The sequence below is a fragment of the Lynx rufus genome, unplaced genomic scaffold (genome assembly GCF_022079265.1).
Source record: "Lynx rufus isolate CCGP_SWC_20201006 ecotype Redwood Valley unplaced genomic scaffold, mLynRuf1.p SCAF_7, whole genome shotgun sequence".
NCBI lineage: Eukaryota > Metazoa > Chordata > Mammalia > Carnivora > Felidae > Lynx > Lynx rufus.
Window position 1 is genome coordinate 6,393,866 of NW_025814889.1, and position 24,674 is coordinate 6,418,539.

The 24,674-nt window shown below is 51.0% G+C and overlaps 1 protein-coding gene across 5 annotated transcripts in view; it reads right to left on the reverse strand.

The window, feature by feature from the left end:
- Nucleotides 1-24,674, reverse strand: part of SFMBT2 (Scm like with four mbt domains 2) — a 227,553-nt gene that overhangs the window by 33,169 nt on the left and 169,710 nt on the right. For all 5 annotated transcript variants that reach the window (XM_047064867.1, XM_047064866.1, XM_047064869.1 and 2 more), the window contains 4 exons: nt 14,002-14,115; nt 10,860-10,902; nt 9,326-9,396; nt 6,545-6,684 (listed from right to left, as the gene is read on the reverse strand). In XM_047064867.1, the coding sequence (XP_046920823.1) occupies nt 6,545-6,684; nt 9,326-9,396; nt 10,860-10,902; nt 14,002-14,115 (368 nt within the window). The remainder of the gene's footprint in view (nt 1-6,544; nt 6,685-9,325; nt 9,397-10,859; nt 10,903-14,001; nt 14,116-24,674) is intronic.

Here is a 24,674-nt window from a genome sequence, read left to right on the forward strand (position 1 = left end):
GACCTGACTGGCTTACATTTGGTGCACTTCCCGGAAGTCTCAAAGTCAGAGACGGCTGTTAGGAAGACGTCCGCCATTCCTGCCAGCCAGGGAGAAGGGGTTTGGGGTATCGGGTCCTGAGCCAGACCACAGGAAGCACAGTGAAAGCGAGACCAGGAGGGACACCCAGGGGGACTCAGAAAAGGGGTCTCTTCCTGTCCTCTTACCGCCCAAGCAACGCACAGCACTGCTGCCAGATTGAAACACCGCACGCCCACTACTCCTACTGCCCTAGAGAACACAGAGCTGGGGTGTGATTCCACCGGCACCAGGCACAGACTTCTGCAGTGTGTGTGCCCCTGGGTAGGTCTGTTAGGGTGAGACAGGCCGAGGCGGGGGAGGGGAAGACAAAGCCCCTCCTCCGTCTTCAGGGAGACTGTCGCCTCACTAAGAAAGGGGCCACGTCTCTTGCTCATCACGACCCCCAGCTCCAAGGACAGTGCCCACCTGGCACAAGGGGATGACTCCCGAGTTCTCAGGGCCCGAAGGAATGAACGAGGATGGCTCCCAGCGCTGGAAGGGTTATCTGGTGTAGCACATGCTCGGTAAATATCTGGTGCGTGTTGCACAGCCGAACACCCCTGTCCCCGAGAGACCCCGGAAGGGCTTAGGGTAGGTGAAAAGAAATACACACGGACCACGGTGGCACCCTGCCGTCTCCCGGTCGCGCTCTTCCGCACGTTCTGAAGCCAGAGAGCAAGGCCACAGAAGCAGACGGAAGGGAAGAGAAATCTCATTCAGTGCAGGTGGATGCCGCAATCTCCTCTGTGACTCTTCTGCAGCCCGGTGGCCGGCCAGCGAGCGGCCCCAGACTCCGGCACCACCGGGCCAGCACTCACGGCCCCCAATCATTTCCACGGTCACTTTCTGCAGCGTTACACTTGTCACAACCTAGTCTCTTAAAAATCCAGGGGGCCTGGGTGGCGCAGTCGGTTAAGCGTCCGACTTCAGCCAGGTCACGATCTCGCGGTCCGTGAGTTCGAGCCCCGCGTCAGGCTCTGGGCTGATGGCTCGGAGCCTGGAGCCTGTTTCCGATTCTGTGTCTCCCTCTCTCTCTGCCCCTCCCCCATTCATGCTCTGTCTCTCTCTGTCCCAAAAATAAATAAACGTTGAAAAAAAAAATTAAAAAAAAAAAAAATCCAGGAAGGCTTGACTGATCATGCCTACACCTTTGCATCCCCTGACCGGCTGTCATAAAGAGCACCAAAGTGACTGTTTTAGATAGACAGTAGACGAACAGACTAGAAAATGATAAACAGGGGCGCCTGGGTGGCTCAGTGGGTTAAGCGTCCGACTTCGGCTCGGGTCGTGATCTCACGGCTTATGAGTTCGAGCCCCGCGTCGGGCTCTGCGCTGACGGCTCAGAGCCTGGAGCCTCTTCAGATTCTGTGTGTGTCTCTCTCTCTCTCTGTGCCCCTCCCCTGCTCACATTCTGTCTCTCCCTGTCTCTCAAAAAGAAATAAAAACATTAAAAAATTAACAAAGAAAAGAAAATGATAAATAGATGATAGATGACATTGATGGATGGATAGATGAAAATGATGGACAGGTGGGTGAATGGATGGATAGGTACATGATAGAGATGATGACGGACAGATACAGGATAGGAAGATGGCTGGATGGGTGGGTGGATGGGTGGATAGACGGGCGGGTGGTTGGATGGCTGGATGGGTGGGTGGATGGGTGGATAGACGGGCGGGTGGTTGGATGGCTGGATGGGTGGGTGGATGGGTGGATAGACGGGCGGGTGGTTGGATGGCTGGATGGGTGGGTGGACGGGTGGGTGGATGGACAGACAGGTAGGCGGGTGGGGTGTCTGTGTGCACACATGTGCGTCTCTACCCCACTCATCAGGAACACCTTCCCTGCCTTGGTAGAGCTCAGTCTTACGTATTTTATCTTACAAGCGTACCCCACTGCATTCTACCTGATCTCGAGGTCAGATCCAGGTCGGGACGAGCACACAGGTTGCAAGGAAAGAAAAAGCCACGGAAGCTTATCACTTCGGAAAGTCTCCTTAGTGTCCAGCATTCTGGATGCTTTCTCCTCAGCCTTCTATTAAGCATGAGGAAGAAGAAAAAAGGGAAGAGAGAGTCAAGGGCCACATCTGTACCTTTTCACAGGAAGCGCACTGATAAATGTTCATCGCTCTTTTTTTTTAATGTTTATTTTTGAGAGAGAGACAGAGAGAGAGAGAGAGAGAAAGAGAGAGAGCATGAGTGGGGGAGGAGCAGAGAGAGAGGGAGACACAGAATCCGAAGCAGCTCCTAGGGTCTAAGCTGTCAGCACAGAGCCTGACGTGGGGCTCAGACCCACAAACCGTGAGATCATGACCTGAGCCCAAGTCAGACACTTAACTGAGTCCCCCAGGCGTCCCTACATGTTCACTAAAGGACTGAACGCACGCACACTGCCAAAACGCGGCACGTGAAGTGTTTTTACGTTGCTGAGCCAACACACATCCCAAAGATATGTGGAAAACATAAAAAAAGATTCCTAGAGATTCCCCACTGGACGGACGTTTCTATCCTTTATTGCTAAAAACAGAGGTTACGTGTGGGCAAGTAATTTAAGCCAAATAACGTTTCAGAAAACCACACGTGCTCCCGAAATGTCTGTAAGCCACCCTGGGATGGCACCTCTACACCCGTGCCTGTGACAGTCATCAAAGAAGCAAGAGAATCTAACTTGTGAGCTGGTGTTCTCAGAGTCACTTCTGCCGGCAGGGCCTGGTCGGTGTCGTCCCGTGTCATCACTTGTCCATTTCAGAAGCCGTGCTTGTCATCGCTGGACACACGGACACGAGTAAATGCACCAGGTGGCCCTCTCTCCTCCTCCTCGTGTGCTCGTGCGGGCTCTCTCCCTCACACACGGACACAAGCACACAGCACCCCCCTTACTACACTGCCCTGCACAGGCCTGGCCACTCAGGAAGGAGATTGCACTTAAAGAAGGAGTAAGCAGAACTTTCCCCAGCACCTTTGCAGCATGCTCGGAGGAGCGGGAGCACGGTGACGCACAACCTCGTAAACCGACCGAGGGCACACAGACCTGCAGCGGACGGGTCTTGGGGACACCCTGGGGTACTTCGGCAGGCGTGGGGGAGGAAGCATCCGGGACAGGAAAGGATGACCCTGGGTGACAACGAGCACACTGAGCATGAAGGTTTGATTTATGACAAACACAGCCCCCCGGGGGGGCTCGTACTTATAGGTCCCACCCCCACGGGTCTGGGCCCAGGGCTCCCACAAGATGGCCCAGGCTGAGGGGCCATCCACAGGCTCGACCCGTCCCCTCCCTGCAAGACCTGCTCTCCTGGGTCCCTCGTGGGGAGGACGGACCTGGCTGGGCCGCTCACCGGCTGTGGCTCCAGCTTCTCGGAGGTAGCTACCCACTCTGCTCCCGCCTTTCTGGAATCGAGACCGGGGGTCTGCGCTGAGTCCTCGAATCCTCACTCGAGTCTGATGCCCAGGAGGTGAGCGGACAGGCGCCGACCCTCCCCCCTCTGGCGGTCCGTGCTCCGGGAGCTGCCTCGTGCCACGTCCACGGCCGCTCCGTCCACACCCGCACGCGTCTGCTCTCTCTGAGCAGCGTGGACGAGGAGAACGGCCACGGCCCGGCCATTTCCCAAAGACGAAAACGCCTGCGACCGCTCACACCGCCGATGGCCCGAAGAGCAAACGCGCTCCGTCTCTGCTCCAGTGACCTCGTTCTCTTTAAGTAAAACGGAATCTGAAACCACGGAGGTTCTGGTGCTAGAAGGAAGCGCATCAGCATGAATATTGGCTTGCTGGAACTTGACAATTTTTCTGGAGCTCACAGAACTGAAGAGCTGGCTTTTTCCCCTTCTTCTTCTCTTCCTGACTCATGCAGTTTCTGAACGTCAGCGAAAAACTGGTTCCGTCATCAGAGAACTGCTCGGCCCGGCTTTCACGTTTGGCTGCTGTCACCTGTCGCAGAACTGATCGGGGGGAACCGCCGTGGACTCCGAAACCTCGTGCGGGACAAACGGCCAGCCCCCCGAGGAGGCCACCGCGTCTGCTAACGGAGCCGGCAGGCGAGCCGGGACCTCGTGTTCATCGCTGGAACGTTCCGTGACAAACGGTTTTGCCGGCAGCTTCAAAGGCTCCCGCCGGGTCACCGTTACTTTTGCCGGCCTCCCTGTTCCTTTCTGATCCGTCCTGAAAATAACAGGCCCAGACACAGGCAGGCCCCACCGTACCAACACCCCGTCACGGGCTGGACGGCGGAGGGTCAATGATCGGTCCAAGCGTGTGATTCGCATCGTGACACAGATCCTGACACGGAATCCCGCTTCGGTGTCTCCTTCGATCCAGTCCAGCATCTGGAGGGATCCGAGGTCAGTGCCACCTGACACATGGCTGACCGGCGGTCCTTCCGTTTATGCACCACCATGGCCTTTCAGGGGCGTCCCCTCCGCCTCAGCACAGTCTTTCTGTAGCGACAAACGTCTCATCTGTGAGACAGGCCCACCTGCCAGGCAGGCTGGGCCCGACCTGCACCGGTCTCTCTCGGGATGCGCCTGCCTGCTGGAGGGGAGCGGCTTCCCACGAAAGCGGGTCCAAACTGCTGAGGACAGCAGGGCCCACGGGGACTCTCGATACAGGTCTGTGCCCAGTGTCCGTCCCTCGAGGTCCTTACACCTGTGCCGGAAGCCCGCTTTCCCGATCTTGCCTGCCTCCGTCCCAGGGCACCACCCCCAGCGCTTCTGGGTGCAGGCTTCCCACTCCTCTGTCCCCACAGACTGCGGGGACATCTGTGTGGCCTCCAAGCACCCGTCCCAGCCCCGTCACGGCACCCGAGATGCCCCCCCACTCCGCCGTCTTCACTCGCCCGCTTGTCTCTCCCACTTGACCGGAAGCACATTTAAGGACAGGAACCCCCTTCCGAACATTTTCTCTGTGACACGCTTCTGAATAAATGACCACGACAGCGGCCTGATCGGAGTTTCTTCACAGCGTTTCTGCTCAGCCACAACCTCCGTCTTCCCTCTACAATGGATTTCTCTTTTCTAAACGTATAAAGTCTCTCGCTGCTGGTTCCGCAGGCGGCCTGGAGAAGCAGACACGCTCTGACTCCACGAAAACTAGCTCGTTCTCTTGAAGTGGAAGGGAGTCCGAAACCACACGGAGGTTCTCGCAGTGAGGAGGCCGGCTCTGGCACAGTGTCACCCGGGGGGATGCGGGGGGGTCCCCGTCCTCCGGAGTAGGAAGTCTACATCCCTCGGGACACCAGAGGTCTCCACGTGCGGACCGCCAGCTACTCCGTCCCGCCTCACGCTTCAGGCCCGCCCGATTTCTCTCTTTCGATCTTTTCAAAATGGGACGTCCTCTTGTACACCTACGGGTTGTCCCCAGCCTGAGGGTCCACGCTCCCGCCACGCGGGACCACCTGCCTTTCCTGGACGCCGCCCCGAACATCCACCCGTGCATCCGAGGCTCTACTCACTCTGCCCAAGCCACATCAAGTGTCACTTGGCATTTCCTTGTCACTGCCTCCCTCCCCTGTGCTCCTGGAGCGCTCCGCTCCCGCCTTGACCGAGCACCCCCTTAACTGCACCTCTAGACTCACACCATCCCCCCCGTCAGGGCCACGAAGCCCAAACAGGCCGAGGGCAGACAGTGCTGCTGTTCTCCCCAGGGCGTCGTGCGGTGCCTGGCTCCAAGAGGCTGCCTAACGCACTTGGATGGAAACACGTTCTTCGTGCTACAGTAGCAATAAAGAAGATAAGTGTGGGGTCCTCTTTCTTAAGACAAAGCACTGATATGCACGAAAAAAGCAGAGATGGCGTTCCAAAATTCCAACCCCTCTCCGCACCGGGTCCACGGCGAGGCCGTAAACACAGACCAGAGAGGAAACCCTCCATCGACGTAATTAGGATGCACCTCTTTATCTGCAGGTGGATTCCCAGAGGCAGGAAGAGAAATGGGAAACAATACCGTCAAGATGATACGTGGCCAGGGCTCCGCCCGGGACACAAACGTCACGCGAGCGCCTGGAGCCCATGGTGCATTCAGCAGGCACCTCTTACATGCAGGCACCCCGCTAAGTACGGCCGAGGGAGGGGAGAGACGTCACCACTCCTGGCTCCGCTGGGGAGTGTCCGTCCTCACGGCACTTCCTTCCGTCCACCAAAGTTTACTCACCTCTCCAGAGAACCTCCGGCCTGCACTCCCAGGCCCTCCCCGCCCCCCAACACAGCCCACCTCCCCTGAGTTCCCGAAGCTCTTGATTCAAACCCACCGCGACGTTTCCCGGCACTCAGGGGAGGAAGGTCTATCCCTCCCGCCGGCCTGTTGAGTCTCTGACTCACCCATCCTCCATCCTCATCTGACCAGCTTGGGCCCAAGGACTCCAGAGCCGGGGCTTGGAAAATGTCACCTCAACGGATTCACATTTCCGTTCTCTCCTTCAGAGAGTCCGCCCACATCTTCGACACCCCGTGGAAATAAGCCAACTCTGACCACTGTCGAACATGCTTTACCTCTTTCAGAACCAGCACGCATTTGCCGGGTCCCACGGACTGAGGTAGCTCTGCGATTCTCCCTTTGTTCAGGTAAGGGCCCGAGAAACACCTGTGGTTGATAAAAAGCTGAGGACAGCAGTATTTCCCGTTAACAGTACCTGCAGGGAAGAGAAACACAGCGGATGCCTTAGGATCCAACAAAAAACCGGCTTCCTCCACTTAGTTGTCAAAATTACCAGAGGCACGTGGCGTCTTGACATCGGAATGTTTTACACCCACACCAGCTTGGAAGTTCTGGTTATATTTTTTCTACCACATACGTGAACTTTTCTGTGTATTATGCAGGATTCGAGACACAGCAAAAGGTGCTACAACCAACACAGTGACAACGAACGTATCACTAGGCAGCTAAGAAAAAAACAATACCGGCTACACAGCTAAGTTCCCCTGGGCTTTCCACCCCAGAACCGCACCCCCTCAACCTTGTGCTCCCCTTCCCCGAGTCTGGCGTTTGTCATTCCCATGCACGTCTATAAACTTTACCACACATACGGGTGTTTGTGTGTCAACACACAATGGCTCGTATTTCGGATATTTTTAAAATGCAGCAAAATCTTGTTTGCGAACATAATTCGTTCTGGAAACGTGCTTGTAATCCAAAGCACTCGTACGTGAAAGCAAATTTCAAGAACCATTGGCTCAGTTGTGATCACGTGACGTTCGGCATCACATACGACTCGTACGGCAAGACATCACTCGTCTATCAAGTCAAAATTTATTAGAAATCTTGGCTCGTCTTGCCCGTCACTTGCAATCCAAGGCTTTACTGTATTCCCTAAGTGGTTTTCTGCAGCATTTGGTTTGTTTAATGTGAAGGTTCTAAGATCCATCCAAGTTGATAAACGTTTATCCAGAAGGTTCATCCATTTTCTGTGCGTGACTCCATTACAGCAATACAGCACAAGCGAGTTTTCCATTCTCTTACTGATGGACGTTGAATCGTTTCCACTCTCTCGGTATTACCGACAGGGCTTCAGTGAACACGGCTGTGAAAATCTGCTCCTGCTTATGGGCAAGAGAGTTTTCCAAGTACGTAACAAGGAGGGGATCTGTTCGGCCCTGGGGTCTGCAGTCTTCCGTTTTATTACACGTGGTCAAATCGATCTCCACGCGGACTATCCCAACTTACACTCCTCTCAGTGCTGTGTAGGAGTTCCTGCTGTCCCACGTCCAAGCCCATACTAGGTATGGCTGCCTCAGTCCCACGTCCAAGCCCACACTAGGTATGGCTGCCTCATTCTGCCGCTCGGATGGATGTGAAATGTGCCTCCCAGAGGATTAAATCTGCATTTCCTTCATTATGCTTTTGACTTAGCCAAGTTGTTGGTCTAGTTGTGTCTCCAAGGGCCACGGGGAAAAGTGGAATAACCACACAGTAAGGTATTACCCTACAGCCTCCAGATGTCCGGAAACGCAGAAAGGGGGTTCGCTGTCAGCCAAGACGCGCCCTCCCCCACGCCGCTCCAAGCTAAACCACGCTAACAGTGGTATTTCTGCCTAACAACGGTTCTGAGTTTGGGATGGTAACTGAATGGTCCAGGAAGGTCTGTCCTAACAGGACTTCAACTAAGAACCAACAGGGAAAGAGCACGAAGTGTTATTTTTGTGAGTAAAAGACAAAAGGAGTAAAATAACAATTACAGATGCTGAAGGAAGAGCTGACATTTTAAAACCATTCTGAAGTTTGAATTCTATACAACAAAATTAGACCAAAGAAAATTATGCCCACAGCTGCACACACGTGGAAGTTTCTTGGTAGGATTACCCTACCCAGACCTCGAGAAAAAAAGTTTTAGTGAGTCTACTCATAAAAATGCTCTCCTCACTACACCCTGGACGGATAGGGTTCCTCCATGGCGTATAGCTTTTAATCCTGGAAGAACTCAGAGTGGGTTTCGTTCTGGCTACAATACAGGATTCTTAATCAGATATATTATTCAATGTACAAACATGTCTATAATCAGCTTTGTTTGTCAAAGGGGAATTCCCATGTGTGTTTTCAAAGGTTATTTAGAAGATGTAGGACTTTACACGTTAAAAGACACGTACTATTCGTGCTCAGGTTTCAAACACAGAGGGTTTTAAGGAACAACTCAAGAGCCCACGGGGACTTAAGTATTAACCGCTAGTAGAAAATGCAGGTGGGATGGCATAAAATGTCAAAAGAAGGAGTGCGTGCTGAGGATATTTTCAACGCTTTTTCTTTCCACGTGACCACTCACAGCATACAACCTTAACTGGCTCCTCATTTCCAAGTAGCACTTGGACTCTTCTCCTGTGGACCGAAAGAATTATCTAGAGCTACTGACCAAGAAACAGAAGAGGCACAGAGAATTTGGTTTAGAAATTGTTTTTTAAAGGTGCGCCCGGGGGGCTCGGTCAGTTATGCACCCGACTTCGGCTCAGATCACGATCTCACAGTTTGTGAGTTCGAGCCCTGCGTCGGGCTCCGTGCTGATAGCTCGGAGCCTGGAACCTGCTTCGGATTCTGTGTCTCCCTCTCTCTCTCTGCCCCTCCCCCACTCACGCTCTGTGTGTCTCTCTCAAAAATAAACAAACATTAAAGAAAAATCAGAAAAAGGAGAAAAATGTTTTAAAGTAGCTGTATGTGAATAAGTAGCAACGGAGACAAGGAAAAAGAACCCAGAGTTGAGGCATTCTTATATTGACCTGAGAATACGTGAAATGTCCCCCTCACAGACTGGGAAGGGTCAGACAGCCGCAAAGGGGCTCACTTACCTGTGGTGTCCAAGGGAGAGAATAAACAAAGGTCATGAGGTATTTTCTCAACAGGCACTGTGGATGGCAATCTGCAGATCAAGAAAACGAAATGATCATGGGTCGCACCCTTTAGAAGACACTAGTCCATTCCAAAGTCCTTTCACAACTGAAAGGGGCTGTTCCAGAAACCCTAGGACACATGCATGTAGCGGCAACACCAATACCCACGGGGAAGATCATTTCACACAAGTCGCTCCCCAGTTCTTACCATAACCCTAAGAAGCCAGTGGAACATCTCCCCCTCGAGTGGACATCACTAGTCAGTGATGTCCTTCTAGGTCGTTCCAGGCTTTGCCTCTTGCTACAGAATTACAATAACATCCTTAATTATGTTCTTAGACCCGAAGAAGTATTAGCTTGCAGAGACTTGAATGCGAATCAGACTTGTCTTCACTGCCTAACTGGGAACTACCACTGTCTGGTGGCCTTTGATCTCTGGCATCTGGGCCGGTGTGGGTCACGGCTACACGAAAAGGATCTTCACACAAAGCCTGTGAATGGATGGGTCTTGAAACGTCAGGTGGGCCTAGCCTACGACAGAGCTTTGTGGTATGGTTCAGGAACCGCTTGCTGAATAAATATTTTCTAAAAAATGTAGCCGGGGGAAAAAGAGGCGTGTCGGGTCTCACAGGGTATCCACGCTGGCTGTGCGGAAGAAACCACACCGTCGAAGAGTGACATGAGCTCAAAGTAAACCATGACGAGACCTCAGTTGGGGCAGCTACAGCACCGGTTCTCAAAGTGGGGTCTCCGGAACCAGCAGACCGGCATCACCTGGGAACTTGTGAGACGTACAGACGGTCAGGCCCCACCGAAGACCCGCTCAGCCGGAAAGTTTGGACACGGGGGTCCGGCAGCGTGTGTGTTTTATCGAGCTGCCCCGGTGACCACGGGTCCACGGACCGCAAACCGGGGAGTTAACGAATTCAGATTTGGGTTCCGTGGTGGGATGGTTGATTATTACTTCCTCTCTATTTCAGCCTCCTCCGGACACACCTGGAGTCGCATTAACCTGATACACTGTGTTTCGAAACGAAGGTACGAGAAATGCCCCCCAAACTGTTACTTGCATTCAAGTGACAATACAGCTATTATTACATCTCATTTTATTTCGACGTGAGCCTGGGGAGATGCAAAAATGCTGGTCTTAAATTCCTTTCCCTCAGTGTATTTTTATGAAGAAAACGGAGCCAGCTGGCAAAGGCAGAGAAGAAACGCGGCTTCCTCGAGCGCACCCTGCTGGGACCGGGCAGAGCTGGCGTCAGGCCGAGGGCCGCCTGGCAGGCCGGCCGCGACCAGGGACGCCCGCGTGCTGCGTGCGGGGCAGGGGCAGCTGTGCGTGACCGTGGGGGCATCGTACATTGCTGTCACCTTTAGGGTGCCAAGTGCTAGCTAAGTCCCTAAGGAAAACAGCGACGCCTCCTGCCCTCCACAAAGACAACGCTGTAGAGTTGATCGCACAGTTCGGGGGAAAACAGAAACAAAAACTTACTGTTTTTCCGGCTGCACGACTGCGATCTTTCTCTTTTTTTGTGCTGGAAAACAGGCAAGACAGGGCAAAAGGACAATCAGCTTTGCTCACCAGTTGGGCAAAAGCTTTCTTTAAAAAATGCCTTCAAGTAAAAACTGTGTCAGTTTTAAAGTAACGGTTTGAACACTGAAAAGTTATTCTATTCATGCCACAATTTTACCTTAGTTTCTTCTAGCATTAGACCGTGACTCATCAGAAATGAAGTCTAAACAGAATTTAGTGCATTTAATCGTACCACTACACTAGCTACGTTATTCTAAAATGTGCTTTTAATAAGAAAGAAAGAGCACACATATCATACTCACCTAATCCACCTGGTAGGACAAATTGTTGCGAGCAAGATTATCCAGAGGGATTGTTTGTTTTTTCCCCACGGAAAGCGTGGGAAGTCCAATAATATTACCATACGGCATACTCCCAAATTAGGATTAGAGGTATGTTTTTGCACTAAAGTATTATTACTGGAAGGAGGATTAGTACCCCGTAAATATGTCTGACGAATATCGACATAACCCAGCCAATAATTATTTTTCAGACAAGAAGATTTACAGTTTATATAACGTATTTGGAGCACCTTACCAAAGATAGACCTAAGACCGTGGCATCACTTAATGCTGGCATAGACAATCCCACATCTTCCAGCATATGTGTAATTTCAAGAAAAAAGTTTTAAGTTTATTTTTTGAGAGTGAGAGAGAGAGAGAGCGAGAGAGCCAGAATCCCAAGCAGGCTCTGAGCTGTCAACGCAGAGCCCAACGTGGGGCTTGATCCCATGAACCTCGAGATCACGATCTGAGCCAAAATCAAGAGTCAGACGCTTCACCACCTGAGCCACTCAGGCACCCCTGAACAGAATTTCTAAAGCTACCGGAGTTTAGATTATTTAGATTTATAGTTTGCCTCTTCAGAACAAATGCGTGACTGAATCCGGTCATGCCTGGCTCTCTGGCCAGTGGAGTCAAGAGTCTGTGGCACTTTAAGTGAGAAGAAAAAATGAGAATGCCTTTGATAATGACAAAGTTATTCTATGCTCAAAATTTTAGGAATAGCTTAAAGTGAGGGCCAAGATACTACCCTCGTTGGATGATTCATCGAGCAATACTGTGTATGGGGGAGAATAATCCCTTAAAATCCACCTGTGTGTAATCTGGGCTACTTACTTTGTGGCACACAGGTAATGTATCATCCCACTTTTTTTGAGCGAGTGAGGGGGGGGGGCACAAGTGGGGTAGGGGCAGAGAGAGGAGACACAGAATCTGAAGCAGGTCCAGGCTCTGAGCTGTCAGCACAGAGCCCCACGTGGGGTTCGAACTCACAAACTGCGAAGTCAGATGCTCAACGGACCGAGCCACCCAGGTGCCCCACTGTCCCACTCTTAATGAATATCGACTAGGACTCAAGTGTCCTTCAAAATCTGACATCAAGGAACAGAACTGATATAGGATGGAAGCTTCCTTTCTAGCAATACTCTGAGCATCTACATACGGGAACCATGTCGTAGGACGTTAGAAAGTAAAGCTAGCATATAAATTAATAAAGGAAATACTAGCAATATCTATTTCGCAAAAATTAAAACCCCTTATCTTTAAGGGCTCATAATTTTAAATAATACTCTTGATAAACATTAGGGTGGAAAAAAATGCCATGATTTATTAGTCTTGAAGATTTTTAAAGGTCCCATTTCAGGATAATGATCTACAACAGCAGATGTTAAAACACACACTGCTATATATATCCAAGAGACAGAACTGTTGTATTTAAGAACACAGAGTTAGTTCTGGGTTAACTATTAATATTGTTTTAATTCGGCATTTTTGTGATCAGAAGGACATTATACTCTTCAAACTACAGTTGAAATCTCACTGGTTGGTTAGTGCTAACAGTAGCTGTTTGTATGTTATGTCAGTAAATTATGATGGTCAATTAGGATTCTTTCAGGGTAAATCTCATGAGAAAAACTAGTTCTCTCTCAGACATGCTGATACAAAAACACAGTATTTAGCTTAAATGTTCTCTAATCAAAATAACGAATTGTATACCAAACTGGCAGTCAAGATTTCTTTCATATTTTATTTATTCTACATATGTTATATATTATTTTATACAACATACATATATTATTGTATTTATTTTGAATTTTATCTCTGCCACTCTGTGACCTTCAACTGCCTTAACATTCTGAATTCGTTTGTCGACCTGTGAGATGCTTGCAAATATTCATCTCACAAAGACACTGAAAGCATACATGAGGCAAAAATATCGGCACTCCACAGAACATCTAACAGCAGCTCTGTGTTTTACAACTTAGCTACACTATTTACAAAACTGTCTATTCATAAAAATAAACAAATAAATAGATAGATAAATAAATAGATAAATAAATAAATAAATAAATAAATATAAAATTTTGAAAAGGGGGTGTCTGGGTGGCTCAGTCGGTTCAGTGCCCAACTCTTGATCTCAGCCCAGGTCATGATCCCAGGGTCATGGGATAGAGCCTAGCACTAGAGCTTAAGATTCTCTCTCTCTTTCTTTCTCTCTTCCTCTGCCCCTCTCCCCTGCTCATGTACTCTCTCCCTAAAAAACAAAACAAAACAAAACAAAAAAAAAACAGGGAGACCTGGGTAGCTCAGTTGGTTGAGCGACCGACTTCAGCTCAGGTCACGATCTCACGGTTTGTGAGTTCGAGCCCCGCGTCGGGTTCTGTGCTGACAGCTCAGAGCCTGGAGCCTGCTTTGGATTCTGTGTCTCCCTCTCTCTCTGCCCTGTCCCCACTCGCACTCTGTCTCAAAAATAAAAACTGAAGAGTCTCATAAACATGGAGAACAAACTGAGGGTTGCTGGAGGGGGGATGGGCGACATGGGTCAGGGGCACTAAGGAATCTACTCCTGAAATCATTGTTGCACTAGATGCTAACTAATTGGGATGTAAATTTAAAAAAAAATAAAAATAAAAATAAAAAATTAAAAAATAAAATTAAAAAATAAATAAATAAACATTAAAAAAACTTTCAAAGAAAATAAAATAAACAAAAGACACACAAAAAAATGGTCTATTTACTCCCCCAAGCTGCAGATGCCGTCCACATCGGACGATACTTACAGACTGTTTTGTGCGGTGTGGTCAAAGGGTACGAATTCGCCTCACACCAGCCCACCGGGAAGATGTCCATGGATTCTACATCAACAATAAACTCCGGAGCAGGAGTCTGTAGGCCTGCATTGGACAAGTCAAGACAACAGGCACAGATGTTACCAGAAAGAGCCAGAAGAAAGGAAAATACAAGCATCCCTGAGATGAGGAAAACATTTCCCGGAACACGGAACAGAAAACTTGGAACAGTCTTAACGACAGATACCGATACCTGGAACAGAGTACAAGGGGTTCAAGTAAAGTAGAGACTCCAAAAGTCTAAGACACTTCCTACTGTAAATGGCGGAGGGAAGGGCGGAGAAAGGAATCTGGGAACAACGGCACTGGAGCCTTTAAACCTAAGGGAATGCACCTGAGCTCGCGGTCGGGGCCACAGCACACGTTTAAGCCAGCAGACACACTTCCTGCTTAGCCAAGGTCAACCTTCAGCCAAGGGAAGTTCGCATCACGGTTAAAAGGAAGTAGTGAGGCACAGCAAGCCGGGTTTTGAGCACTGGAGACAGACGATACAATTTCTCTAGGGAACTCATTCACTGATCAGTTTGACTGGGGTTGCTTGTTTCGAGCTCCTTGGGGGACCGCGGACTGCCGCCACGTTGCACAAAACCGTTTATGCCAGAGTGTGTTTTCCAGTGGGGTCGGCCTGTCACCCCGTTTCATGGTCCTACGAATGCCTCGTGACAAATCAGCACCACAGCTACGAGACTCGGAAAGACGGAACACATCTGCATGTAACATGAGCCAAGGTTTCACGGAGCTCTGGCTACAGGGGTCAATATGGAACCCGGCAAGCTAGTGAGAAGAAGAAACTTCTACACAGACTCAGCAATTCTTTGAGAAAGAAAAAGAAAACACTGAAGGAAGACACTTGTGAACTAAGAATCAAAAGCGAAGAACTCTTAATAGACACGGGCTCACCGGCTCTGAGCACCTACCCTTGCTTTGCTCTGGTGTCTTCACTGAGAATCAAGGCGAAAACCACACAGTAGAACCCCCTCACACATCCGCGTCGCCACACCATATCTGATGAATTTTAAGTCGGATCCCCCCCCAAAACTTAGCTTCATGAAGCGTGATTCCAGCAGATGTAGGACGGTCCCACCCGTTGTAACTCTGACATTCGCTGCACTGGCTCCTACCCCTTACTTCTCATCATAAAGTAGATACTGCAGTAAAGAAGCACGTTATTTGATACACGTGGGGTCCTGATTCAGCGCTAACCCAGCAAACACTCTGACAGCACATTCTTACACACACACACACACACACACACACACACACACGATCATCGCCATTAGTCACGTTCGACGCTCGATCCCTTCTCAAAAAAAGCGGTACTATGATTACCGATCCCAAATGCCCTTTTGCCCAATTCTCCCATAACGTGAAGAATATATGAGTTAAAGGAAGGCAAACAGGTTGACAGAGGTTATTTCTCGACACAGTCGAGTGAATGGAAATCATCTCCGTCTCATAGGGTGACTCAACCACTACTGACCCTACTTGCCAAAGAGACCCTCAAATAAACACGACCACATGCAAGACAGAGAAGTAAAGAAACTTGCCAGGGAGCTTCCAAAGTGGAAGTTATCGTCCCTGTCCCGAAGGGCACACGAGTCTCAGGAGGGTCGAACGAAGAGGGTCACTGAGCTGTTCCCTCATTAACTACAGGGCACGTTCTCACGCTCAGATTCCCTAAAATAGCACGGGTTTCTGAGCTACTCAACACCTGTGCTAAGGGAATGAATTCATCTACGATAGACATTTGTATTTCTGGACTTAACGTTTAGATGCAAACCTGATTTTCGAGGTCAAAGGAGTGCTTCCAAAAGAAGCAGAAGGTGAATTTTATAGCCTATTCCTTCCTGAACTGTGACCTTCATCTTCCAATATTCTGCTGGTTCAAACGTCTCTTGGTATTAATGCTTTAATATATACACTTCTGTAATAGTGTTTACATTAATATATTGATATGGCTGTCTTTACCATACCTTAGAATTCTTTGATCATGCTCTCCATTCAAAACAAATATTTATAAGCTACACTGTGTCAGCTACTAAGCCTTCCAGGAAGTTACCGCCCTGTCTTCCTCGTACTTTGAAATCTAACCCACTAAGGCATCTATTAAATATGAACTGGTGGAAACGTGGATTATTTATCACCCAGAGACGTTTTCCTGACCCTGAAACTTTTCCAACCCTCCTCTGAATGATGGACACCAATTCCTTATTTCTCTTTATCAATCTTATGCAATATCTAGATATATCTGGCTGGACTCGGAATAATCTTTTTAAAAAATAACGTACTATTTTTCAAGAGCAGGGACCCACGAGCTTTTATAAAAAGCAATCCATTAAAAACATTAGGCGATTCTCCTTATTCTGGAGTCTCCAAACCTGCCAATGCAAAAGCTTAGTGGCTCACTTCAGTAGTCTGACCATTTCCCGGGAAACCCTCTTGTGAACAACACAAGGTCAGGTCCAACCCCGGACCTCACTGCAGCTGTATCAGTCGATATGGAGTCCGCTCATTCATTCTTCCCCAGAACTTTCATCTGAAAAACCATCGGGAAGCCTCGATCTCTATCTGCCTAAATAAATTATGGTATATCGTATGATGGGATATTCTGCCATTTGTAAGAAAAGATCGAGAAACCACTTCATACACTTACATGTAGAGACGTGTCCATGTTTTGTTGAATAAAAGAAAAGCACAGGGCAGAACACAACGTGTGTGTATAGTAGGTTATCATCTGTTTAAAAGGGAGAAATAACATATATTTATACGTGCGTACGACAGACCTGGAAGGAAGTACAAAACGCTAACAGTGGCTGTTTTGCTGGGAAAGGAGCTTAGACACTGAGGAATGGGGCAGGAGGGGGAGAGAAACTTTTACGCATTTTGGCCCTTGCGAATGAATCGACTAGTTCACAATCGCAACCTCACTTTCACCACAATAACAACGCAACACAAAACGCTCTGGGAAGAAAGGAGTCACGTGCCTGAAGAGTACTGCCACAGAGGCCGGAGTCATGAAGGACAAGTGACCTTCACAGAAAATAAAACCAGACCGCGATGAATCCACGCTCACAAAGCAAACGTGAGGCGTATAAACTTCTCAGAGCCACTTTGGAGCCTGCGAAGACTTCCGCGATTCGCTATACCCCGCGACCGTGACGTCGGATCCGTGGATGGCCGGCCCCTTCCACGAAGTCCCACTGTCCTTCCTACCGCACGGGCTTCAGGAAGAACGAGCCCCACACCTCAGTTCAAAGGCAGGAAGGGAAGAAAGGCACGAGGTGTTTAAGGAAGGAAGTCAACCTTGCTCAGAACCCTCAGGAAGAGGGGCCGCAGCAAATCGTGACAGGCTCACGCGTGCGATGCAAAGACGGGGCGTCAGAGGGAAGAAAGCTGCTTGGCGATCTGGGAGCCGGCAAGACAGGGGGCCGGAAACCCCGTGTGCTGGCCGCCAGCCTCCTCTCGTCTGCAGGAGCCCCTCTACGAAGCCAGACAGCCACGCCCCCCCCCCCCCCAGCTGTGCAGCCAAATTCCTAAGGAACGAGGGACGGGCAATGCTGTGGATGGCAAGACCAGGATGGGACGGGAAGCAGGCCACCTGGAGGAAAGCGACAGAAAGGGGATCCGGGGTGCGTGTGCGTGTGGAGAGGGACACTCACGGGTCCGCAAACGCTCGCCGCACTGCCCGCGGGCCCGACACTTAGCAGGTGCGCGATCTTCACCAACAACCCAAAGCGACGGGGACTGGGTCTGTCCCCGTTTTCCAGATGGGTAAACCGAGGCACAGAAAAAAGGCCACAGAGGAGAATCTGACCGTAAACAATCGAACGCTGGGGGCCTTAGGAGAAAGCATTTCGGGTGGGCGCTTTTCTTCCTTTGTCCCGTGTTTGTTTCTGGGTTTGGGTTTGGTTTAGTTTGGTCGGTTTAGCGCCTGTCCCGTTCCTATTTGGGCCCCCATATCCCTCCTGCACGGTCCCCACAGTGAGGTGGCCCCTGCCGCCCCCCACAGGCAGACGACGACGGGCTGGGGCCTCTGAAACAGGAAGGCGGCCCGACAGCAGTCCCGTCCATGCTCACGGCAGCTCAAAAGCCCAAGTTAGGTGTGGGTCCTGTAAGCAAAGCCCCTGGAGAGGCGATCCACCAGCCGCCCACCAAAAGCCTTCCCCCCAGCTACACATTTCGCCCAAGACTTGGCCTAAAACAGGCAGTTCTGTCGCCGGCCACCAAGGCCCTGTCTCATCGAGCATCAGCTTTAGGGACAGAACAGACCGGGGAGGATGCAAAGCCTGTGCCCGCAGACCATGCCCACTGTCCGACCGGCCTCTTTAACTTTCGGGAAACCCTGCTCCGGGCCCCTGATCTGCCGACACAGCTTCTCCCAAAATTGTCTCAAGCAGGCCGTCCCTCCTTTTCAAGATTTTAAAACCACCCACGCTGGCTTGAAATATAATTACTTTCACATTTGCATTTTCCCTTGTTTGGTTTTTGCAAGCCTCGGCGAAATGCTTATTAACCACCTGACTCTTCCACAAATTACAGAAAGGCTTAAGGGGCACTTTCCTGCACCTGCTCTCCTATATATGAGAGGTGGCCTCGACGGGAGCTCCTTTAGACCACGCCACACCTTGCCCGTTAGATCTCAGCATCCTTCACAAACCCTAGCACCCAGAACAACCATCTGGGGAGGGTGCCTTTATTTACTTTTTTAAATGTTTGTTTACGTTTGAGAGAAAGACAAAGTGAGAGAGCGCAAGGAGGAGAGAGAAAGAGGGAGACAGGGGAACGGAAGTGGGCTCTGTGCTGATAGCAGAGAGCCCCACGTGGGGCTTGAACCCACAAACCGTGAGATCGCGACCTGAGCTGAAGTCAGACGCTTAACCGACTGAGCCACCCAGGGGCCCCTGGGGAAGGGGATTTTAAAATGCAGATTCCTAGACCCTGCTTGGGATTCAGATACACTAGGTCTGTGGTGGCCCCGGGAATCTGCATTTTAAACTTCTTTTTAATGTTTATTTTATTTTTTAAAGAGAGACACGCAGAGCGAGCTGGGGAGGGGCAGAGAGAGAGAGAGAGAGGGAGGGAGAATCCCAAGCAGGCTGTCAGCACAGAGCCCGATGCGGGGCTCGAACCCACAAACCGTGAGATCATAACCTGAGCCGAAGTCACGGACTGAGCCACCCGGGCGCCCCAGGGATCTGCACTTTAACAGACTCCTCCCGTAGATTGGGAGATGGAAGGAGTTTACTGGAACTGAACCGAGCATAGGGAAACACTGACCAAAGAGTTCTTGAATGTTGGTTTTATCCCACTGGCTCAAAAATTCAGTTGGCAAGATAGAAGTTGTTAAGGGACCGCTGTATCTTAGATCACTTTCTCGTTCGGAAACACGGGTTTTACGGATTCCTCCTTACATATGCAGCGAGCATTTAGCGAGCCAAGTGCACACGAACTCTTGTGCGGACACTGTGCTCTGTGACAGGCAGAGACAGTACGGCCCTGGGTCACAGAGCGCCAGCAACAGCATTAAGTTGTGCACAGACACGGGAGTTCACTGTTCTGATGGACCTCAGGCTCTGTGCAGGGAGGCGGGGCCGAAGTGAGAAGGGGCCGCCTGTCTTCCTGCTCGCCGGCCACCCCTCTTCCTGAGCCGTCACCGTCAGGTGCAAACACGACGAGGAGCACTTCCCTCCGCCAATCTCCACAACCATCCTACGAGGTACAGACCCCCATTCTACACATTTTATGCAGCTGCACCAATAAGAAAGGGGGTTTTAAACTCAGGAAGCACCCGAGGCCACACGTCTAGGAGGCGGATGTGCTCTGGGGAGGCGTGCAGACGCACAGGGTATCAGGAGGAAGGCGATGGCTGTTACGGTGCAAAGCCAAGTCTCAGGGCCCCACGAAGGCAGCAGGGCCCAGGGAACAACGGCAGGAGTAGGGGACGAAGATCCGGACCAAAGAGTGGCGGTGAGCCGCGAAGATGGAGATGCACGGGGACACGGGGCACTGAGGGGACTCCTTGGGCACGGGGGCGGGCACACAGATGTGAGTTACCCTACGCCTGCTGGCTTGGATGGTTTTCTAGTTTCTAACGTGGGTCAGAGGGGAGACTCGAGGAGAAGAGCCAACGGGAGGGGGGACGACAGTGACGCCCGACTCGGGAACGCGGGCATCCACACGGGGGACGCTGTGCAGGCGGGTAAACAGGGCACCGGGGAAAAAGACTGTGCTGAGCTCTGACCTTTACGCGTGAAGGCAGATGAACAAAGCAACGCCTAGAACACTCATCTAAGGAGGAGTCCGTGGAGAAGAGAAACCTGCCTGGCCTGGGGTTCTGGAAAAGATGCAGGGGAAGGCTTTGAAGGAAGGGTCAACGTAGGTCAAATACTGCAAACAGGAAAAGGGACAGAAACAACCTAGAGATGGAGAATCGTAAGCGACTGCAGGGAGCTTCTGTAAACAAACAAAGAAACAAAAAACACAACCAATCAAAGCAAGAGACAGAGAGCATATCTCAACCTTCTGATCAAGAAAGAGACAAAACTGAGCGTGAGGACAACTGGAGGCAGGAAAGGTGATTACTAGTAACAGGAAAGGGCACGATATCTGCCACAGGAGGGGGGAAAATGCACCCCGTCTCCCCACAGATGCTGGGGTGCTGGCCCAACTGTGAGCAGAGTGAACTAGGCATGCCTTGTAATGCTGGTTTTCTTATTTTATCTTTTTAGGTGTTTATTTATTTATTTTGGGTTGAGAGAGCACAAGCAGGGGAGGGGCAGAGACAGAGAGGGAGACAGAGAATCCAAAGCAGCCTCTAGGCTCCGAACTGTCAGCACAGAGCCTGACGTGGGGCTCGAACTCACGAACCGCGAGACCGTGACCTGAGCAGAAGTCGGACACGGCGCTACTTTGTTTAAAAGTGCTGAACTGTTGACCAGCTACCTCCACGAAAAGAATACGCTTTCACCATTTCATTAGGTGATCTAAGATCTTGCACGTTCTATTTGCCACACAGCCAGGTTTTCTTTGGTGATGAGGTAGAGAAAGGGAATGCCGGTTACCGCTAACGGGACCTGGGCACCCATTCCCGCCTTCCTGTCTTCAGGGGATACAGAGCTGGGAAACAAACTCCCAGGCTCCCCTGCACGATGATCCTGAGGACAGAGCACGCTCCACCGATGCTTATCTACTCGTGGGAGGTGCGGAGGGCAGCGTGAGGCCGGGGCGGTCCTCCTGCCGGCAAGCAAAGGCCACGAAGGCTGCAGCAGCCGGCTCCACACTTCTGTTTCTGTTCATGAACTTCAACGGTCCCTGGAGACACTGCAGGGGTGCCACTGTGTCCTCACACGCTTTGCAGCTGAAGCCGGTGGCGGGCCAGCGATTGAGGCTTCCTGCCCTTGGGACTCTAAAGTGCTCTTGAAATGAAGCGTCCCCCAGTGGCCTCCTGACTTCGTGTCTGCAGCTCTCTCAGTGATCGTAGAGGCACCTTGTTTCCAGGCACAATCCCGTCTTGCTTGAAACATTGACTCTCGGGGGCGCCTGGGTGGCTCAGTCGGTTAAGCCTCCGACTTTGACTCAGGTCATGATCTCACGGTTCGTGGGTTCAAGCCCCGCCTCGGGCTCTGTGCTGACAGCTCAGAGCCTGGAGCCTGCTTCTGATTCTGTGTCTCCCTCTCTCTCTCTCTGCCCCTCCCCCACTTGCACTTTTTTTCTCTCTCTCTCTCTCTCTCTAAGAATATATAAACACTTTAAAATTAAAAAAAAAATAAAAGAAAAAAAAGAAACACTGACTCTGTTTCTTGACTGACATCAGGGCGCACAGACTGTCCCTCCAGTGTCTAAGCTCCCGAGTCTGGAAACCTTATTTCCCCTTGGTAATAAGTGAAGCGTTTAGCCTGCCACTGAGCTACTTAACAGAGTGGATTGCACTTTACTGCCCCACACTTCTAGAAAATCTGAATTCTGGGCCTCGACAGGCCCGAGAGGCTCACTTTTTACTGGAGTGGAGCTTCTAGAACCGTGCTGTCCCACAGAGTCTCCTGCAAGGATGCAGACTTCTAGATCCGTGCTGTCCAAATCAGCAGCCGCCAGCCTCCCGTGACCACTGAGCACTTGACTGCAGGTGGTGCTACTGAGGAGCTGAAATTATAACTTGATTTCACTGAAAACAAAGCAGCCACCTGTGTCTAGAAGCCACGCGGGGGACAACGCAGAACTAACATCTATTCGCAGCTCCTGAGACGGTCTCCTGAGGGAATTCTCATCTGGGATCCGTGAAATTCCGAGGAGGTCTATCCACGAGCTGTTCTGAGAGGGTCCATGGATCGTCTGAAATGGCACCCAAAATTGTGTATGTGTGCAAGTGTATCTTCCAGAGTGGCAACGGCTTTCAGGAGAATCTCAAAGGGGTCTGTCCCATCCCAAATGTAAAAATCTGCTCTGGGATGGGGACCATCCTGGGGGTGTCAGCACATTCTCGGTTCCAGTAAGGTCACTTGATTCAAGATAGAGTGAATTTTCCAGGACTCTGGTATAGGAACAACCTAAACCCTCCATTAAATACTTCTTCACTCCCCCCCTGGTCTGAGCCCTCACCCCTATGCCGCATGGAATCAATTTCGCCATGAGGGGCTCAAGTGGGAAACTCCATTACCCTTGCTTAGTATGTTATCCCATCCATTCATTCATTCATTCATTCATTCATCAGATTTGAAAGTGAACAAAGTAAGAAGGCAAGGAAGGCAAGAAGCAAGCCAATTCAGCCTCTGGGCCCCATGCAGATGAGGAGAGGACAGCCTAGGAGCCTTTGAGAGGCTGGAACTGAGGAGAGGCGCCTGGTTCCAAGTCTAGGAATCAGTCAGGCCTCGAATCCCCTTGTCGATTCCACACAGTCGGGTAGACGCCTCCGCCGGGCAGGCGACTGGAGGTTCACATGCTAGAAAACGTGCACCAGAGCGACTTAGAGTCAGAAGCACCAGGTCAGGGAAACGACCAGGCCAGGAAATGGCGTTATGTGAGAGTCCGTGCACTGAGCGTGAAAGGTCTGCCCCTTCCTGCTGTCACCCCCAACCACCCAGGTGACCCGACTCAGGACACTGGCAGTAGCGGGTGTCCGAGTGAGGACCCTGCAAGCCTGGCCCGGTCGGGGACATGCCCCGTGCCAACGCTGAAGGGTGCGTGCCACCTGGAGCCAGTGGCGGAGAGGAAACCAGCAGAGGCAGGCCTGTCGCTCGCCGCAGCCAAGAAGCCGAGAGAAGATTAGACGGCTCAGGCAGTGTCACTGGACAGTTCCAAAGTGCGTGCATTTGTCAAGAGGGGAAAAGGAGAGCTCACATCCGTCCCTGAACCGTCAGAGTGTCTTACGTTTAACTCCCTCCGCCGAAATCCTACACGAGGCCCCGGCTTCAAGAGTCCGCCGGCTGTTCCTGAGGGCGCTCGTCTGCGGAACTCGGGGACCACGGGGCGCGCAGCCCTGCGTGTTCGGTGCTTGCTGATGGGGGATGTGAAGCTCGCGGTGACAGGATGTGAGTCCTGAACGCCAGGAAGCTACTGCCCGAAGCTATACCCGGCGAAGACTTCACAGACTGACACTCACACAGTACGTTCTCCAGGACTGAGTGTGGAAAAATTTCATTTTCTCTAGGTTTCATTTCAGAGGGCAGCAAAAACTAAAGATTAGGAGATGTCGGTAATACCCAAGCTTCCCTGTTCTTAAGATTTTCATACGTCTCCGCAGACCTGAAGACTCTAGGTCGTCTTCGTGTTTCTGTCCTTGTGTGTTTGTTTTTATGACAGATCAGCACCGAAAGCAGCCGGCACCAACTCCCCCAGGACGTCATTCCCTCCCTGCGCTCAAAGCACAACGAACACCAGCCGAGAGAGTCCCCCTGCCTGTTTTTCACGTGCAACAGCGCTCCCCAGGTCAAAACCGGGTTTCAGTGTCCCCTTCCAGAGCTCTCTTCAAACATTTCTGTAGTGGTGGCAACAAAAAGGGCCACATAACTTTGCAGAAATGAAGCCTGCCGGTGGCCGTACCTTTTATGGCATCAGAGGAATGTTAGCGCAAAGGCTAAGAGTCATGTATTCAGGAACATGGAGCTTCCCACATCTCTTCTGAACCGGAGGACAGGACTAATAACGAGGGGGTAAGAGAAGCCAAGGAAGGCACTGCAAAGCTGTAAGCCCTCTCAGGGAGCTAAAGCATCATGAGGACGGGTGAAGACCCTTCTCGTCCCCGAGGGAAGCATCTGGAACGCACGTAGAAGGACCTGGTGTGGGGCGGGGGCAGACGCGTGAATGCAGGGCCGTGACGCTAAGACATCACCACGGACAGCAACCTCTACTGTACGGGTCACGCTTATAACTGTCGACCTGACCGCCTCGAGCAGAGTACTGACTCAGGAGAAACACTGCAACGTCCTCTCTAAATCAAAGAAACCCCATCATCCTTGCGCTCACCGTCCGCGGTTCCGGAGAGCTCCCAATTCTTTCCAAATGTGCACCCAAAGCAATACTACCTTCGTCTCCCATATCTCATCCATGGCCCCCCCTCTTCAACATCGGCTCTTTTATAGACACTTAAAGAACCGACCTCCAGAGACGTC